We start from the raw sequence: 20,260 nt of genomic DNA, 5'->3' as shown, positions 1-20,260 counted from the left end.
AGTTGTCTCCTTATAAAGCAAGATAAGGACATAGGAACACAGGACAAATGTGTTGGGCTGTATCAAAAGCCTTTTTAGCCTAATATCCTGTCCTCGACAATGGATGACAATTGTTGTTTGTGCTGAAGAACACATATAAAGCAGCCTGCTCATTTGGAATCAGTAGTTTAGGTGATAGAAGTTCTGTGTTTGTCATGTTGCAAGGCACCAAAGCTGACCTCTGGCAATTTGAGTTTCGTCACACTATCAGTGTATTACTGATCAGGGAATTTCCAGCTATGGAACCTTAATTAATGTTAATCAGTGTTCTTCAGTCTCAATAACTTAATTTTATCCTCAGTATTTTGCAATGAATTTAATTATAAAATAGTGGTGTATTTTAAACTCACACAGTCATTTTGACTCATTTTTACCCCAAAGTCATCTGTCTTAGCAATCCTGTTGCTTCATCCAGTACAATTCCTCATCTCTCATTTTCATTCCACCTTATCTTATCCATATAATAAATAGAATTAAAGGCCAGAAAAGCACTGGTCAGGTTTAAAATGAGCCCCTGTTTAAGGCTTCATGTTTTAATAATCTCATTAATATGTCTTTTATTATATATTATATACATTTTATGAGCATAAATAAAACCAAGCAGCATTACCTTCAGGGATTTGTCAGTGTCAGCAATGGTGTGAGCTGTGCTTTTCTACTCTGCAGTGAATAAAACCAGGGCAACATTGCATTAAAGAGAATCTTATTTACTATGTGGTTTGTTCTGAAAACTGACTTCTCCTGAAGAAATGCCAAACTGCAAAAATCACTCTAGCACAAACAGATGGAAGGATGTGGGGAATGACGTGCTAACTGCTTCCTCTGTAGTGACACACCATGACGCATATGGGCAGGCCTCCTAAATGCAGCTGAGACCTGTGGTTTGGTTCGGGGTGTGGTGCCCTTCCAGGACATGTTCAAACATAAGAGGTTTAAGGCAGAGTAAGGTCTGCACCACCACCACTTACAGTCTCCTGCTGCTTATCGCTTGGTGTCTTCAAAAAATACCAATTGAAAAATCAAAGAAATGTGTATTTGTGATTAAGCACCCAACAATTTGCATTATTTGATAGATGGATAGCACTGATTTATGAGAGTGTCTTAACTCACCTGGAATGACTCACAAAATACAATTTAAACTCATCATTTGAACCAGAAGAGGTGCAGTGGCATCTGGAAAGATCAGACAGACTTGCATACTGTCATCTTGCCTTACTGACAACTTTCTTCTCCCAAGCCTGTAGCCTAGGACACGCTGCCAACCCCCCTGGGGCGCCTGTGAGACCTGCTACATGGGAAGCACCCATTACTACTAGCCCCCAGGGATCAGCTACCTCCACTGTGCCTTAACACATCATACTAGGAGTAAACCAAGCTTTTTGATGTAATATGGAAAAAAAAAAAAAGGAAAAAAAGCCCATGCTGTTAGCAGTCTATTCAAATAAAGGTCCAGAAGCAAAAGCAGCAGCAACCTGTCATGCTACGTAGCTGATGGATTTGCTTAGCAGCCCTAAATCACTGTGTTTATCTCGGATTCACAGCTAATGAAAGGGTGCAGCATGCTGCGGGCCATGGAGCTTTAGCTCCATTAACTAATCAATTTCTAACTCTGGGATTAAAAAACTGGAGAGTGAAGCAGTGGTCAACACAATATCATACTTTTGCCATTTCAGAGGAAAGCAGCACTTCAAAGCACAGCTTTTTAACAGTGATGTTAACGCTGGGCTACAAAGGAGATGCCAAATATCACTTTGTTTTCTAAGGGAGAGCAGGGCAAGGAATATCTTGAAGAACTAACATGCTTTGGAATTAAAAAGCACAGAAATAGATAAATTCATAACTGTTGTCATCAGTCAGATGTAGTACGTAGAGCTCAGCAAAGAGCATGTCTCTGATGCTTTGCAGTTGGGGAGATACCCTTTGTATGTCTTAAAAGGGGGAAGAGAAAGGTGGCTTTGTGCCACACTGCAAACATATTTTTCCTTGAGCTACTTGATATATCTACAGAGAGTTTGATGTTGTGCAGGTATGTCACTGTAGCTGGCAACAGCAGCAGCACAGCTCCATTCCCAGGTTAATTAACTATGCCCTTCAGTAAGGATTAGAAAAAGATCTGAAAGCATCTAAAGCCAGGGAGAATTCAAGCAAAGCAAACTGCCCAACTTCTGTGGCAGATGCTATTGCCAGGCATCCAACTTAATCGGCATCTGTGTCAGCTGCCTGGATAGGCCTTCATGTAAGTCATTGCATTTTAGGTAAAGATTTGCAAATGAACTTCTTGTCTTTGTAGCATCATTTGGGACAGGGGGTAAAAAGGAATATCCTACCAGCAATATTGTTGCCTGAATTCGACAGAAAAATACAGACCTTTCAAACTAAATGTCAAGTTGAATCAGATTCTTGCAAATTTAAGCTAATTAGCATAATCACTTTCCAAGTCAAACCAGGCTCTTATGCTTTGCTTAAGTGGTATTAATTCATGAATACTTTCCAACTGACACAGCCCATCATTTTTATTTCTTCTGTAGGAAAAAAAGGGGAAGTTATGAGCCCAAAGGAATTTTTACTCCAGGCAACAAAATTCCTCATGGACATAAATTTAACTTTACTATGATAATTGTTAACACAGAATTAAATTGTTTTCATAAGCCAGCTAGGAAACATGATCCAGTTGAAATGGCTGGATTTGTGCCTGGGATTGGCCTGACACAGATGCAAGTTCATGAAAACTGTATTAACAACCAGATTCCATCCCTATTTGCAATAAATTAATATATTTCAAACTTAATTTTTTTTTCTGTCACTTTTTCACAGCTGACAGTGATCCATATATTGTTTGGGTGTGAAATCACGTAATTTAAAATTTCAGGGGAAAGAGCTTCCAAGGAAGCTTTCAGCCCAAGCTATTTTTAATTCTGGTGTTTTATGTGAATAAGTAGAAATACGAAAATGAATTGTGCTGTGAAAAAGAAAAAAAAACACTAAACCAGCCTTTCCCCCAGGAGATTATAAATATCTGTGTGTATGGGCAGAACATTCAATTAATGTGAAAAATGTTCTGCTGAGTTTGGTGATGATGTAGTGTGAGAAAGCAGCAATACAACAAAACTGGTGAGCTGTACAGGAGGTGTAGAACTTGGAAGAAGAGGTGGTTGTTGAAATGTGGACATTTATTCCAAAGATATGTAGAGATTTATTCCAAAGTTATAAAGCAGAAATGTGGCATTTCATCAGGGAGATGTGAAGGCAGCATTAAACATAAGTGACAGTGTGTGTTTTAGTTTGGAATGCAAAATGGATTTCTAAATAACAGCCAGAACTGCTACTAATAGTTTTACAGCAAGATGAATGAAATCAATATTTTTTTGGCACTCTTTCTAATTAATTTTAGATGCACAGCTATTCCCCTTCCCCCAAGAGTTAAGGAAATGTTAACCGTGTAGCTTACACCATGAAAAGTTATTATCATGAGGTTAGCCTTGGAGGAACCATGCTGAAGAAGGAGATAATATTGGAATATATGGCTTAAATCTTTATTTAAACTTGAGCTTGATGCTGCAGGTGTGAGCACTGATGTCTTTAGCCAGCAGCATGCTGCAGCACTGTCCCTGGACTCACATCACCCATCCCAAAGAAAAGAGGAAACTGGGACTGAGTTGAAAGTGAGTGAGAAGGTGGAACATGAGCTGAATCAAGCAGCAGGAGTTCTGGTCTCAGCTAAACTAGGGAGAAGGTTTTGAGCTATGTTTATGATGTTTTATTTTTGTCTCCCTGATAATAAAAAGCAGAATCAAGAAGGTATGAGGACTGGAAGCTGAATCCAGTCTGAATTAGAGTGAAATAGTCACTAAATCACTGAGCTCTTCCAGGCAGAAGGCACAGGGCCTTGTCTACAGGGAGTCTGAAACAAGGGTCAAACTGTCAAGCTCTTAACAGGTTTTTTGTCTGTCTCACCTTTTGCCAGCAGTGGCTCACAGTGCTAACCACCTACTGAGAGGTTTTGTGGCCAAAATTTGCTGCTGCTGCTGCTGCTGCCACTGCACTGAACTTAAAAATAAAACCACAACAACTCAAACCACAGGAGATGTTTTTCTTCAGATAAAACCTTTGTCCTGCAGCTGGTGGGCTAAAATCGACTGGGAAAATAACAAAAGCTTGTGGAACAAAACAAGTAAAACTCAGTGACATGGGGAACTGCTGATGGACATGCAGCAGGACTCCAAGGGCAAGTTTTGGTCATGGTCTTATCTCTGTTAAAGACTTTCGGCTGCTTGTTTTTAGGATTGAGTATTTTGATACTGGGAGCCATTAGGGAGCATTTCTAAACATTATCTTAGACAAAGCAAGACCCTCTAAGAGAAGAGCTAAAAATGTGGGTTTCTCTGACCCTGAGGATTCTGTGAAAAAGAAGTCAGACTCCTCATGGAGATGTGGAAAGAAAATAGCTGTTAGAAGGACTTGGAGGACATGAAACCTAAGGAAACCCTCAGTAGTTTGGCTATCATCAGAAATTATTTATTTAAAGAGTTGCTATAACTGTTGAAGACCCCCAAAACAAGGACAGATAAAAGACACCATTCCAAGATTTTAATGGCAGGGCTGTGGATGGTCTTTGTTGGGTGAAGGACCTACTGTTGAGTCTGTCCTTCTCTCATAGAGACCCAGCAGAACGGAGGAAACACCGTGGAGTGGACAAGGAAGGTGAGAAGGAGCTGCAGATGGCAGGGGGGTTCTGTCATCTCTTGCTATAAACAAGGCTTCTGGATGGCAGCTCTTTATTCTGTAGAAGAGCTCATGCTGTTTGTGACTACAGGAGAGCTAGAGAGAAATGAAATCTGAGCCTAAGACACAGCTACAGAGCTTCTCAGTTCTTGGTAATTAGTTTATACTTACCCCTGCTTGATCAGAGCATGTATTGTTGCTGTCTAAAATGGATTCAGGTTGTCCAAGTGCATTGTTAAGAGTGAAGGAAAACATGATGTTGTTTGCTTCCCAAGCTCTTTAAAAATAAAGCTACCACTAAGAGAGAGCAGAGCTGTGTGGAGTGGAAAGAGCAAAGGAAGAGTCTTGACAAGAGAATTACAGGAGGAAAACTGGTTGCTAATGGAAAGGCTCCTGGTTCAGAGCAAAGAGCATGCTTCTGGGAGGCAATGGAAAACACGACAGGACACATCACCATCACTTTCTTGGTCTCTTTAAATGTCAAAGCAAGTTAATTTGGGAAGACAGGCTGAAGGGAAGAGACCTTTTTGCTGGTGTTTCACCCACCAGTCCTTTTCAGACTCACCAAGGGCAGTACAGAAATATTCACCTATTAAATTCTGTAAAGTAAACATGGTGAAGGCTGCAGCAAATCTTTTGATATTAGGATACTCTGGCAGGTATCAGCAACCTACATGAATCTTCATTTTCTAGCTTTCAGATTATTATATCTCCTTTTCTCCTCACAATATTAAGGCAACAAAAAATGAGGCTCTAGTCACGCACTGGGAATATCTTTGTAGTCACTGCACAGCCAGTCCTCCAAGCAAATATTTAGTCTAACTAAACATTGTGAATGAAGAGGCTATTGGAGTATAAAGTAGGAGCATAATCTCTGAGGTTTTATCCAAGGCATTAGAAAGACCTAATAATAGCAAGGCTTTGCAGAGATGCTCAGATAAAGAAAAAGCCATCTTGAGAATGCCTTCAAGAAAAGCTTTGCCTGTCACCAGTCACTTCACAACATGAAAGACAAGCTTGTACTGAAAATCACATGGAAAAAATGAAGATGGCACAGTAAGAATTGTTACAGTTTTGTGAACCTGATATTCTCCTTGGCAGTGCATCCTGAGTGACTCCATCAGAGAGCTCTGCAAGGCAGAATGACTCTTTTAATATTTAAGCCCATGTTCAAATATTTCTGTAAGGCAAATTTTACCCTGGGATGATGGAGAAGATGATGAAGCACAGAAGAATAAAATGTCCTTTCCCAGTGGAACACCTCTCCGTATCTCTGCGTAGATTGCACCCCAGTGCTCTCATGCATGCTCTGACTTGAGCTGCTCCCCTCTACCACCGGACTGAGTGTCCCTCCTTGCCAAAACAAACCCCATTTGCAACAGCATCATAGAGCCATAGAATGGTCTGGGTGGAAGGGACCTTCAAAAGTCATCTATTCCAACCCCCTCTGCAGTCAGCAGGGACATCCTCAACTAGAGTAGGCTGCCCAGAGCCCTGTTGAGCCTTACCTTGAATATGTCCAAGGATAGGGCCTCAACTACATCCCTGGGTAACCTGTTCCGGTGTTCCACCACCCTTGTGGTAAAGAACCTCTTCCTAACATCCAATCTAAATCTGCTTTTCTAGTTTGAATCTATTTCCCCTCCTCCTATTACTGAAGGTCTTTGGAAACAGTCTCTTTCCATCCTTTTTATAGCCCCCTTCAGGTACTGAAAGGCTTCTATTAGGTCTCCCTGGAGCCTCCTCTTCTTGAGGCTGAACAACCCCAGCTCCCACAGCCTGTCCTCGTAGGTGCTCCAACCCTCTGATCATTTTCGTGGCCCTCCTCTGGACCAGCTCCATCAGGTCCATGTCCTTCCTATATTGAGGGCTCCAATGCTGATGGATTGTTTTCTTTAAACAACGGATGCTATACAGAATATAGAGACCAAGTTCCCTGGACACATTAGGAAAATCAACGGGCAGTTTTGTTCCAAAGCCTACTTTCCAGCAAGCAGATAATGAATAACAAGGGAATCTGGTATCAAGAGTTTGGAAGCTTTATTACTCTTGTCAAATTTCCCATTATTGCTGTTTTTTTCCAAAGTAATATGGTTTACCTAATGTTGTGAGAAGCAGATGGTTTATTGCTTATGCAATGGTTGTATGATTCTTGGAAAGGAAGTAGATTGAACACTTCTCCTGGTTTTATCACAGAAATATTTTCCATGTATTTACTAGAAGAAGGGGTAAAGCAAATATAAATGATACTGTATGCAAACAAATATGGGTATATTGACAGGAAATTAAACATACAGCAATAAATACCCTAATGTTTTGGTTTCTTGAAAGAAGCTGGGGTTAACAGCTGCTCAGATTTTAGAATTCACAAATGCAAAAGATTTTAGGGCCAAAAAGAAGAGTTGTGAAATTGTGGTTTGATCTAGAAAATACCTACAGAACAGAGGTCACAGATCCACATGTAACAGTTGTGGCATCAGACTGGTGATTTCTGTTCAGTTGGAATATGGTTTGCACAGAGATTGTCCAGTTTTGCCTTCAGAAATTCTCATGCTGTCCCTGTGACTGTTGAAACTCTAAGCTCTAGGGTTTGGAACACTGAATTGGGAGAGTGAATCCATTCTGAGCACAGAATTGTCTTCCCGGTGCAACAGGATCCCCTCTGAAGGAAACAAATTGCATGTGAAACTCAAACAGAATTGCTGCAAGATATTTTCTTGTTTCTCCTTAATTTAGTTACCCTCTCTGGCCAGTTTCCAAATTAGCAACACTTTGTAGCTATTCCCAGAGGAATTCTGTGCAGAGAAATGATAACAAAGGATCTTTGTGGAGTTTCTCTATGTTTACCAAGATGGCAAACCGAAGAGATAAATTATGCGGACGAGACGCCTTGCTTTACCACTCCTCTGTTTTCCAGCAGCTAAAAGTTAAGCCTTCCCCAAATACCTGCATCCTCAGGAAGTCTGCCTTTCTGCAGGGAGAAAGCTGTGACTAGCTCCAGCAGTACAAGGCCCTGGATGAAAGCATCCTTTGCTTTTGCAAGGTAGAAGCATATTTGACAGGTGCTTCTTCAAGGTACTTTCTTCCTGTAGTTATGCTTTGAAGACTGTCACAGTGATTCACAGGTTTGAGCATGCCCTCTTATTTGGAGCTGTTGGGAAGACTGTAAACATGTTGGTGATATTAGCAAACAGACTAAAAGCAGATGGTCCTGTTCAGTCAGGGGATTTATGTTACACAAGAACTATGTTATCTATGTTAATTCTTTATATGATTTTAGACACCCTTGACATTAACATGCTTGGGGTACATTGAAACTCTAAATATGGGAGCAGAAAGTGATAGGTTTTTTTCCTAGAGATGTGTAAGCTGGAGAATCCATCCTATATAAACCACTATTGATATCAAGGAATTGTAACAAACCTAAAGGGTAGTTTCTGGAAATAAAAAGAAAAGATGGTTTTGTGATAAAAGCGATGGCAAAGTAGGATGAAATTTGCACCACCCTCTGCCCATACTATACATGTTTTCTGGCTAAACAGGAATTTTATCTCCAGAGGTGTCAGAACTTTGTGGACACTAAGAAAGCCAAAGTAAAAACCACAGCATAAAAACATATCAGCTATGCCAAGAGACGTTTTTTAGCAAGTTATTATGAAATAATTTTTCTGTAGTCCTGAAAATAACCTGAATGTTTCTTGCATTTTTGCAATGGTAGCCTTCATTTCCAGACTATTTGTTAAGGGTGTTTTAATTCCAAATTGCTGTCAGATACCATATATTATCACTAACACATTAATGAAACAGTTATATAAACCTAATGGAATATGAAAAGGATGCATTTCTAATGAAACTCCATGTAAAGCTGGAATATTAACACAATACCTGTGACTGAATTGCAGAGACAGCAGTCAATTCTTATGGAAAAAAACTACTATAAAATGTAATGATAAACATCAGCAGTAAATAAATATTAACTGCTTCATAGCTTCCTATTTTTTAAGGCAAAAAAATTTCTTGCTTGCAAAATTCAAAATTTTCCTGAGTTTCACTTTGCTGAGAGTGGAGGCAGGTGAGGTCGCAGGGGGCTGCTTCGACCCATCCTCACAGCTTAAACGCTGGAAGAATAACGTGCGGGTGGAAGAAACTGCCAGGATACCTGCGCCAGGGCAGGCGCTGCTCTCTTTGCCCAGCTCTGGGCTCCGCCGTGGCAGGTGCCCGGCTGGCAGAGCTGAGCCCGGAGCAGGGTGCCAGTAGATGGCACTCCAGAATGTCTAACACCGTCACCCGCGGCTCTGCGGGCTGCCTGCGCAGGGAATGGCTTCCCCGGCAGCCCGTCACAGCTCCGTCCCAGTCGAGGTGCTTGGAGAAGGAAGGATAAGGATTAATACCTCCGCAGGGCAGAAAACACCCCCCAGCAACAGCTGATGTATGTGTCAGAAAAGTATATCCAACCTATAGTGGAAGTTACTTTACAATCTGTAGGACTGATCCTGGTTTTGTTTTTTTTGTGTGTGTGTGTTTGTTTTGGTTTGTTTTGGTTTGTTTTGGTTTGGTTTGGTTTGGTTTGGTTTGGTTTGGTATGGTTTGGTTTGGTTTGGTTTGGTTTGGTTTGGTTTGAAGGGATCCAGGCTGGTGAGGGGTTGGATGGGACCTCCAGGAATCCTCCAGTCCAACCGCCCTGCTGAAGCAGTCACCCAGAGCAGGCTGCACATGGCTGTGTCCAGATGGGTTTAGAACGTTTTCGGAGTAGACTCCACAGCCTCTCCAAGCAGCCTCTTCTACTGCTACAGCACCTTCACAGCAAATAAGTTTTTCCTAATATTTCAGTGGAACCTCCTGTGTCCTAGTTTGTGCCTGTTACCATTTGTCCTGTCTCTGAGAACCACTAAAAAGAGTCTAGCCCCATCTTCTTGACCCCTGCCTTTTAGCTATTGATCAGCACTGAGAAGATCCCCTGTCAGTTTGCTCTTCTCCAGGCTAACCAGCCCCAGGTCTCAGCTTCTCCTCATAAGAGAGTCCCCCTCCAGTCCCCTCAGCATTTTTGTTGCCTCCACTGGACTCTCTCCCATGATCTATCACACAGCATTTTCTTGTTAACACTTGTTGGGATTTGGGTCTGGTCTTACCCTTTCCTTACAGCCCTTGTATAGGCTGCTGAAAGCACAGGAAGCCTTCTCCAGCTGTTCTGAACATAAGCAAGGACAGCCAAAATCCAACTCTTCATCCTGTAAACTCAGCATTAAGTAAGGCAAATAGGAATGTCTGTTGATCCCTATCATAAATGTAAACTGGGGGCTTGTTCCTCATAGCACAAACTTTATTTCTGATATGAATTTGCCAAGGGCAGTTTTCTTTCCTCCGTCTTTGAAATATGAGAGTCTCAATGGTTTAGAACCTCAAAGATTACGATGCAAAGAAGAAACTGCATAAAAGCAGCATCAGGCAGATCCCACCTTGGAACCCAGCTGATCAAAGCTAGTATTTCAGTTACATTCTGCTTTTTCCAGAAAGTATTTTCCCACAAAAATAGCAGCTGTATGATGTGTGAATATTGCATGATAAAAACCCTTCGATGAGAACCAAGAGTTCAGCAGTCATTTCCTTCGAGGTCTGGCTCATATTTCCATTCATAATATAAATTATAAATGTTAAAACCTTGCATGCTGCCTTTTTTCAGGGAATTCATCACTTATTTAACCTGAAACTGTGTGCTTATGTTTTCCATCATGGCTATCAAATGCGATGTCAAGGTTTTCCTTAACCTGCTTGCAGAGGATTTAGTTCACCCCATACAGGCATTCCTTCAGCAGAGGATATGTGAGGATTGTGACCAAATGAAAATTGCAAGAAATTCGTGGTTGCCCTAAGCATTAGAGTAGCTGTGGTACCAGGTTTGAACATAATCATTAATTGGAACGTTATCCCTGGCCATGAAATATACAAGAACGTTTAACTGCCTCCCATGGTGATCATGAAAATACAGAGAGTGATGGTTTAATTAGTAATCCCAGAGATACCAGGCAGTGCTCAGAAGCTGAACAACTACCAGCATTATTGCTGGGAAGAAAGAGGGACTCAAAACCTTTCCACCAGTTTGTTCAGCCCTAGGCCTTTGCTGTCAAAGATGATAGCAGTGATTATGGCCTGAAATTACCAGATTAGTTATATAGGCCTTTGACAACAGCACTGCATCCTATAGTGAAAGCTCTCATTCCTTCCTCAGTCTCAGATGCCTTACTTTGCTCTGATGCCTATGCAGACTTCAGTCAGAAAGTATTTCTCATTTACATGACCTAGATAGAATAATAGTGAGAAAGATTTCCTTGATCTTTTTTTTCCTCTTTTTTTTCTTTTTTTCTTCTTTTTTTTTTTCTGTTGGTTTGCGATATTCAGCCTGGAAGAAAAAACATAATCATGGGAATGCATTGTCTCTTTTGTGTCGGTATTAGGAAGCCAGGCAAGGCAGACGGAGGGGACAGATCTAGGCAGAAGCCTTGCAATAAATGGGCAGCAAACCACATGGAATAGCTTCAGGGATTACAGAGTTTTGCTTATATTTGAGAAAAGTTCCTTGTTTAGTGACTTTTCAAAGTTGATTTCGGTACAGTGATATATAGCTGACAGTAGCTGCTAGGTGATTTAACTCTAGCCCAGCTATGTTTAGAAGCACGTGAGCAACAAGGCTGATAGCTCAGTGCAATGGGTGGCTTTATTCCATGATTACTCATTTCAGAGTCATTACCTCAGCTGGCACACTGGACAGCCTATATTAAAAAGTGCTATGAACCAACTTGAACTGTGGTTACAGAAATAGTCTGAGTGTATCTTGGCTCTAATTTGGCCTCAGCTATAGCTCAGTTGTATCTGTTACTGAGATCTGTCGTCAGCCACAAGTTCCTTTTCCAATGTCAAAAAGGCTTTTCATGTTTCTGTGATATTCTCTTATGACAGTGTGTGAGAAATAAATCTTTCTTGAACTAACAAAGCAAGAAACAGAGGAAGTAGCCAGGTACAGTTGTCCATGGACTACCATGATGAACGTACTCATAGAATCATAGAATTGCTTTGGTTGGAAAAGATCCTTAAGATCATCAAGCCCAACCATTCTCTAACTCTATCTAAACCATGCCCATTAAAGACATTTATGTGTCTTTAAAGTTAGGTTCAAGTCTTTAAAGTAAAGGTTGAAGAAGAATTTGTCTGGATTTGGAATAGTTTGTGACAAACTATGGCTGTGTACACAATCTGTGCAACAGATAATGAAGCTGAATAAATCATCTGCTCAGGACAGACAGAAACAGAGTTACCTTTTTAAACAACTTGAAGTATTTCATTCCAAGAACTACTACAAAACAAAACAAAAAAAAAAAAAAGGAAAAAAAAAAAGGAGGCAGACAGTTGTCCAGAAGCTTGTACACACCCCAAATACAGACAAACTGTGACTAATATTAAAAAAGAAAAACACGGGAGATTATCTAATAGTCAAGATCTTTCAGGCAAATTATAGTTACTGCCTGAACTACCACCACAGTAAATTAAATTGCAAACCATCTTTGTGGTGCAAAGCCTCAGTCACAGGACATGGAGAAGTTCTAGAATCATATCATAGAATCGTAGAGTCTATGATTCCATGATTTGTGGTGAAGAGCCTCAGTCACAGGACATGGAGAAGTTCTAAATAGTTCTCATTCTGAAAATGGAAGTACTGATTCCAAAGTCATCACCTGGGGCTTCTTTTGTCATCTGAGGACAATTAAAATGAATGGCAGTATGGCCACTGACATTGATGGGCTTTGAACTCAGGCTCCATCCTCTTTCAAAAATATGTCAAAATATATAACAAAACAAACAAACAAAAAGTCTGCCCAGTCAAGCCAGGGCAGGAAATGTGAGACAAAAGGACATCGACAGAGTGCCTGTCACATTACAGGAATTAGGGAAACAGACCAAACAATCATGAATGAAGATTATTTCATGGAATTTTGTCCAAATACTAAATTCATACACAGCATGGCTTATCTCAAATTCCTTCATACTCATATTGAATTTAAAAGAATTGAAGAGAGGTGATCATTTTTTGAGAATGGTTTAAAGAAAGCATAGCCCCAAACCAAACAGCTTCTACAGTTTCCAAGAGCTAACAGAAATATTTACTCTCTGTATCTCAACTCTCATCCACTGTTGCCTAAAAGGAGAAGAATTGTGTATTTGAAATCTTTGTCATTATTATGTCCATTGTAAACAGCTATTTAGACAGAACTAAAGCAATGGAAAGTGGTCTCCCAAAGCTCACAGAGGAAGCTGACATGCTGTTCAGCTGGAAACAGCCTTCTTGAAGGAGAATTGATGTGAATCCTTTTGTAAAGGAGATCTGTGCTCTGAGCACTCAAAATACATCATAGAATACTAATCACATTACTTCCCAAAGAAAAAGAAAAAAAAAGAGAGCATCACTGAACTCAGAATGGAACATTTCTTTGGAGACATTTGGGGGAAGAAAAGAAGGATGCCTGTCTGCATCCTCATCTGTATAGCCTTAAAGAAGAACCCTAAAACAGCACAGCATAAATATTCCATTTGCATTGTATACTCTCCCATGTGAGAAGGAGAGGACAGATCTCAGCCTGGGTACATTAACACAGCTCTAGGGAAGTGAGGCAGACACGGTAACAATACCACCTTCTTACACTAATGTGCTGGTGGAACTCAGAGCAGCTGCAGGAAGAAAAGGCACAGATGAAAGATTGCTGAAAAGAAAGGTGGAACTGCTTTGTTTGGTCTTTCCTTCTGGAATTTGAGTCTCTCCCCCTAAGATAAAGTAGTGGGGCTGCATATCTCAGGCAATGGATCAGACAGAAAGCCCACACTTCTTCAACCACATGATGCAGAACTTGTGCTGCATGAGGTTCAAAGAGTCACAAAAGGGTCCAAACGGTGCTTTTTGGCACATCTCATTAAAATCTTTCACCTTCATCTCATGGAAAGAAGCTAAATTGCAGCATTAGAATTTTTTACATTTTTCCCCCCTTCCCTAGCAAAAGGGAGAGATTGACTAATGGTCCCAGTGCTTTGAATCACAATACTTGCTATACTTGTCTATATTAAAGTGCTGTAGTAGTAAAATTGACTCTTTGCTGCTGTCATTCTTTCACTGTAAAATGAACAGCTCATAGGGGGACATATATTGGCTCTGAATGTGGCTAGAAAAAAGAGTTTTCTTCCAACAGTTTTTTCCTGGGTAAGACTTTTTGTACTGTTTGACATTCTGGATTGCATGATTACATAGTATGAGACTCCAGCAACATTTTGTATTGTGAAGATGGAGATACTCAGCATTTTGCCAGATGCCAAGTGATATTCTGATATTTCTCTCTTCTCTTTGAACTGAGTAACAGTCAGCATATTCACAATGAAGCCAAGACAATCTGCTATCAACTTGCAGTAGTGGTATTTTTCCCTGATGAAGATCCCAGAGCTTGTTGGAATAAAGCTCCTTAAAACTCAGCATCTGGAATAGCTCCAGCTCAGATTGCTCTCTGTGTAATATAAAATGATATTTGTGCCAGTCTAATAAGTAGATCACTGGGTAGAGGCTTTTGTAAGTAAGTCTATATGTACTGCACCATTTCCTGGCTCTCTGCTCCAGCGTGTTGCAGGCTGTGTGCAGTGGGGGAGGTGCCAGGGCTGATCAAGCAGTGTAATTTTATACATTACTGAATCAGTGCAGGAGAAACCTGGAGGGACAAAGCATCATCTTCTCTTTGGACTGCACTGTAAAATCCTACAGCTCTCTCAGCCCAGCCATGCTCTGAGACATTTTTTTCCTCTCATTTTTTCTGATTTTGGTGTGAATGATAAAGTGATCTGATGATGGCTCTCGTTATGGAACCTATAAGCAAGTGGACGCCCAAGCAAGTAGTGGATTGGATGAAAGGTATGATCATTTATTACCATGTATTGTCTGTACTTTGGATCCTTGCAATTTACATACCTGCTCTTTGCATTCTTTGTTTTGGGCAGAGTTTATTCAGTTCTAATAATCCCTATGCTGCTTTGCACAGTAGTTTTTAGAGCCACGACTGAGGAGAGAGGCTGTTTAAGCTGTGCAGCATGTTGTTGGAATTTCTGCTGAGAGCTGAGCAGGAATCAAATGTGTCTGTTGATAAATGCAGGCAGAAAGTGTTTGTGTCTGCTGGCTCCATTATGCATTGCACAGTGTAACGTTATTACGTTTGGCTGCTTTAAATTTGCCCTGATTAGGTCTGCTCACATCAGGTGATCTGATGCAGTGGCTGTGCAGCACTCGTGTGTAGTTTAGGGGACCACAAGGAGCATAAGGTGCCGGGGACTGGACTGAGAGATTCTGCCCCTTGAGTGCCAGGTCGCGGTTTGCTCAGGCTGCCGCGTGCCATGCACTCGTGTCCCTGTCCGCCGCCGGTACCGCGGACAGTGCAGCCCGAGCCGCGCGTGGGGCGTGCGGGGGAGGACGCGCAGGGCTGAGCTCCGCTTCGCCGGAGAAACTCTTCCCCACAACTTGACAGCAAGGACGGTTTCCCTGCACGTTTGCAGCCTCGCATCGCAGCCAGGAGCTGTGACATGTTTTGCTTTATAATGCTGGGCAGTGCTGCAAACAGGCTGGGGCAGCTGGGAGGGTGGTGGATTGGTGGTGATGGTGGTAAGTGTTTGGAATTTCCCCTGAATGGGGAAAAAAGAATTTCTGCAGCGGGATGCATCAGTGTGGTTTTACATTGCTGCTGAGGAGCTGTCTGTCTTACAGACAAATCATTTCTGCTACAGGGATTTCCATTATATAAGAAGAAGAGGTGCAAATTTTGTTTGCCTGCTACTCAGGGAAATAATTTCTGTAATGTGATTACTGAACTTACTGCAGGGCTGAATTGGTCACCCACTATAATATCCTTAAAGCTCTCACAGTGTTATCATTAATAAGGAAATGGTTTGATTTCGTTTTGCTTAGCTATGTCTCCATCCTAAACTGAAATTGGACCGTTTAGGTGCTCATCAGACACATTCCAGTGATAAGCAAACTATCCTTTTACAAGCCCAGCGTATTATGAAGCTAAGGGTAGGGAAAAGAATATCTGTAGTTTGTTTCTCAGGTGTTTGTGAAGTCAGATTAACTGGATGGTCTTAAGCAGGTCATTGGGATGGATCCCCAAACCCATTAGATATAGGATTCATTCCCATACTCCAATGTCATTACTTGAAATAATTTTTTAATGTACATGAAGGGGAGAGTTTTCAGCTCCACACCTTTAATTTAGCACCTAAAAGATGTAAAAAGTAGACAGATCCTTTTGCTCTTTTAGCTCATTACTAGAACTGTAATGTAATTTATTGTTAAGGTGGGTATAATACTTGTTGCTAAATTTAAAAATACTTCTTGCTACTTTTTAATCCCTTTTGATATAAACTAATTACATCTTGGGTAATATTGATCCACGACATGTGTAGTTCATACCTTGAGAGAGGCAAGAAGGTCACACAAGCAAAAGGTTTTGAAATGTATGGAGTTGCCTTACAGTTCAATTTTTGCACAGACTGCATCCAACATCCATAGGGACGTCTGGAGTAGACAGTATTGGCAGTTGTGTGCCTCTGGGCTTGAGCATAAATAAGGGTAATGCAATGAATATTGAAGCATTCACAAGATAGATATTTTCCTTGGCGACACGAGCGATACAGATCCACCAACAATAAAGTTGCACATTTGCCTCTATTCTCCGTGCCAACATCACAAGTCCCTTCTTCATCTCAGTGTTCCCCTTTAGAAATGCATACTTTAAATGTAACCGAAGGAAAGACCTAACACACACAAATGGCAGCACATCAGGATTAGTTGAAAACTGCTTCTAAATCTCTTACTGTACAAAAATCACTGCTTGCCTGCCATTTACATATATCCTGTATGTCAGCTCCATTAGCTGCAGTCATTCTGCTAAGTAGCTACTAAGGCAATTAGAGAGGTCCAAGGTCTGCATGGGTAGCGATTCTTAAGTGATAAGGTAGCTTCTATGTATGTCTTCTATACTGACAGGTACACTTGGACAGCATTAAAAGATATGGGGAAGGTATTTCAGAAAAATGACTATGCTTGGAATGTGGGAGGTTATCTTTGCACTGGAAAGCAACATGTTAATAAACACTATAGTAAATACTGCAAGTATAGTGCACTTTTTTTTTTTTGCTTACAAATATGCAGTCAATTAGCTTTATCTGTCATAAAATTTTGCTTGCAGTAAAACTAAAATATGTGTATTGTATTTCACAAGGGGAATGAGAGCAATATACCTTTTTTTTAAAACTTGAACTTACTGTAATAGTTTAGGCTCTTGTAACTTACTTTTAGCAAAGTACACGTTGTGAAACTTACTAGCAGTCAGTACCAGCAACATCAAATTGTTGAGGAGGAGATGGAAGAAAGCCATGCAAATGATGTTAATAATTTGAGACCTGGCTACCCAGAATGCGTCCTGCTTGCAGCACGCTATCATGAGAAGCAGCTGTAGCTGAAGACCCAACCAAGAGGAGACATCCTTCTGTTCTTTCCTTAAGGAAATGTTACTTGCCAAAAAAGTAAAAATTGGTAGGCTTTAAGGCACATTATTATGACAAGTTGGCATCTTCTATTTATCCACAGTTCCTCTCTTGGGAGCGCAATCAGCTGGAATCCAACTCAGGAACTGATGGTGTGGACAACCTGAGAAGGCCACACGAGTCTTTAGAAACTGATCCTGGAGGCTTAGAGAGGGTCTAGAAGTTAAGGCTCTAGATACCTTTCAGTCAAAGAAACTGTCCTTGTACAACAATATTTTGTGAAGTTTAGCAAACACAGAGCAGAAGGCGCTGTGGTTATAAAGAAAGTTTTCAAAGGAGCAAAAAACATTCACTGTGAAGCCATTTTAACCAATTTTCAGTCAGCAGTCATTTTCCCCCCAAAATTTTCCAATATTTTAAATTTCTCTAACTAGTTTTTGCTTCAGAAAGCAAGCCACTATTCCTCCTGAGCTGTACACATTTCATACAGAACTCAAATATTTTCCTGGGGATAGGTACTATGGACCCAAAAGATACTGCAAGTGAAAGAACTTTGCCTTGCTCAAATTCCATTTTGGAACTCCTGGGAAAATAAATATTGCCCATCAATCTTGCAAGTACATGAAGAATCAGAGTAGTTTTCTAACTTGGTTAGTTTTCATTTTCATTCATTTTGATAGTTCATAGATTCATAGAATGGTTTGGGTTGGAAGGGACCATAAAGATCACCTAGTGCCCATCCCCCTACCATGGGCAGGGACACCTCCCTCCAGCCCAGCTTGCTCAAGGCCTCATCCAGCCTGGATTTAAACACTTCCAGGGAAGGGGCACTCATGACCTCCCTGTGCAACCCAGGAGCAATCCTCCTACTCACCATTTTAATAGGTTAATATGAGTAAATGAGAATCTGCACTTCAGTGTTTATATGTGCGATGCTTCTGCCTGGAGACTTTGACTGCTTTCTGGTCTGTGAACTTGCTGTGAAGCTCAGTGACACTTGGCAGATGCAAACAGGTTATTGGAGCCAGAGGCTGTGTGTTTTAATACACAGGCATGCACAATGGAAGAGAACCCTGGCCAGAGTGTGGGGGTTTGGGGTACTTGGGGGCCTTGCAGAGGGCAGGCATGATGTCCTAATGCTGTCTCTTACTTGCACTGATAATTAGTAAAAGCATGATAGTTTGTGTTTTCATCATGGGTGCACTTTTACAAATAGCAGCATTTGAGATTTTGTGCTTCCCGAGGCAAGCAGTTTACAAGTAGGTCATTTAAAATGCGAAGTCATTTCCAGTGAAGTGACACCTCTGCCCAAACAAATGCTAACTTTCCAGAGCAATCCAGTGAAGTGAAATGGAATACAATGAAACGAAATGAAATGAAATGAAATGAAATAATGAAATACAGCTGTGACTTTAGGAGAACGGAATGCTATTAAGCAGCTGAAAATTAGAATAGGAAACCAGCTATTTCTTAAGTACCTGTAAGCCATAACTCCACATGGAGTCAGTTACTCAAAGTCTTGGGGACTGACAGTAATGCTTGTCTGCCAGAACAGCCTGCAGTGGAGGTTTCTCTCCTAATGAATGCTCAGCTTTGGATACTCATTTCACAACTGCAAGCCATTTTTTTCCCCTTTAAACCAAGAATTTCTCCACTCTCAACAGGAGAAGCAGATATGAAAAAATAAAAATTAATTCAGTTGGTAAACTGATTAACTGTGCTGCACTGATCCTGTGCAGAATAATTATATGTTTAGCTGAAGGGTTTTCCTTAGCATGTAATTCCCTGATTTCAAGCTGGCTCATAAAAGAGAAAGGAAGGGAGGGAGGGGGGAGCTGAGAGCAGGGAAGCTGATGACGTGAGTGGACTTGTTAGCATTCACAGCACGCAGGGCTCTGGCAAACCCCCTTCTCAGTCTTCTTTTGCTTTCCATTAGATCACTACCTGTTCTGTAGCAATATGACATAAGCAGGGAGTCCCCTCTGTTTACAGAAGGTAATAGCCAAAATCTTGGAGTGTACTGGAGACACAGCTAAATATTATGATCTGCTGCAAAAGCAGCCTTAGAGGTACTGAGCTGGATGATGCTTAGCTTTCTTGATCCCTCTTCATGACCTTAGAATCCCATAATGCAAGAATTCAACTTCACAATATGCAATTTGAAACTCGAGTAGATAACCCAGGTCATATCTTATTTAGAAAAATGTAGGGTTTGTGACATCTGTTAAGTTCTTCCTGAAGACAAATGTTTGGAAGATAACTGAGAGCCACAAATGGGGACACCCTCAGAATTAGCATTGAATTTTCAAGCAGTTCTGAGGCAAAGGATTCATCATTTTCCTTCTACTCTCACCAGTTTCAAAACTGAAACAAATAACTTACAGTTGTGGCTCCCCCATGGATTACTGTGTTCCACTGCTACCACGTGTCCAGGTGTGGCTATGAAGTCACTGAATCAGAATGGTCTGCAGTTCCTCTCTGATTCCTCTGAAGAGTTTCAAACCTTAATACTTTTTAGTAATAAATTTTAGCAGCTGCCCTGTTGACTGTTGCAAACTATTTGCTTTGAAAGGATCAGGAGAGCACATCTAAAAGGTGGATATGCAATATAAGTGGCTAAAGCCAGGTTGCAAGTATTAGGTACCTTAGGTTAAACATCAGGGTAAATGTTGGAATAAGCTGCCTGGGCAGGTTTGGCCATTTCCTTTGTAGGGATTTTTGAAGAGCTCAGAGAAACATCTCTCTGGAATGGGTTATGTACCCAGCCTGTCCTCAGCAGAATGGCCTAACATCTTCCCAAGGCTTCGGCCAGTTCAGACAAGACTTGGGATGGTTTCTTGCACTTGTCAGGTCATTCCTCTTCTTTCCATGTGTCTTACGAGGGTCATCACCCATCTTAGAAATATGTGAAGTGGTCCCGAAGAGATTATAGCTCCAG

At 41.0% G+C, this 20,260-nt stretch overlaps 1 protein-coding gene across 1 annotated transcript in view; it reads left to right on the top strand.

The window, feature by feature from the left end:
• The first annotated feature begins 14,631 nt into the window (after positions 1-14,631).
• LOC128972456 (connector enhancer of kinase suppressor of ras 2-like) overlaps positions 14,632-20,260 on the top strand; it is a 198,619-nt gene continuing 192,990 nt past the window's right edge. Inside the window, exon 1 of the mRNA XM_054388444.1 lies at positions 14,632-14,698. Within this exon, the coding sequence (XP_054244419.1) occupies positions 14,632-14,698 (67 nt within the window). The remainder of the gene's footprint in view (positions 14,699-20,260) is intronic.

Source organism: Indicator indicator, chromosome 17 (genome assembly GCF_027791375.1).
Source record: "Indicator indicator isolate 239-I01 chromosome 17, UM_Iind_1.1, whole genome shotgun sequence".
NCBI classification, from domain to species: Eukaryota; Metazoa; Chordata; class Aves; order Piciformes; family Indicatoridae; genus Indicator; species Indicator indicator.
The sequence above is the reverse complement of the archived record's forward strand: the minus strand, read 5'-3'. Positions and strand labels throughout refer to the sequence as shown.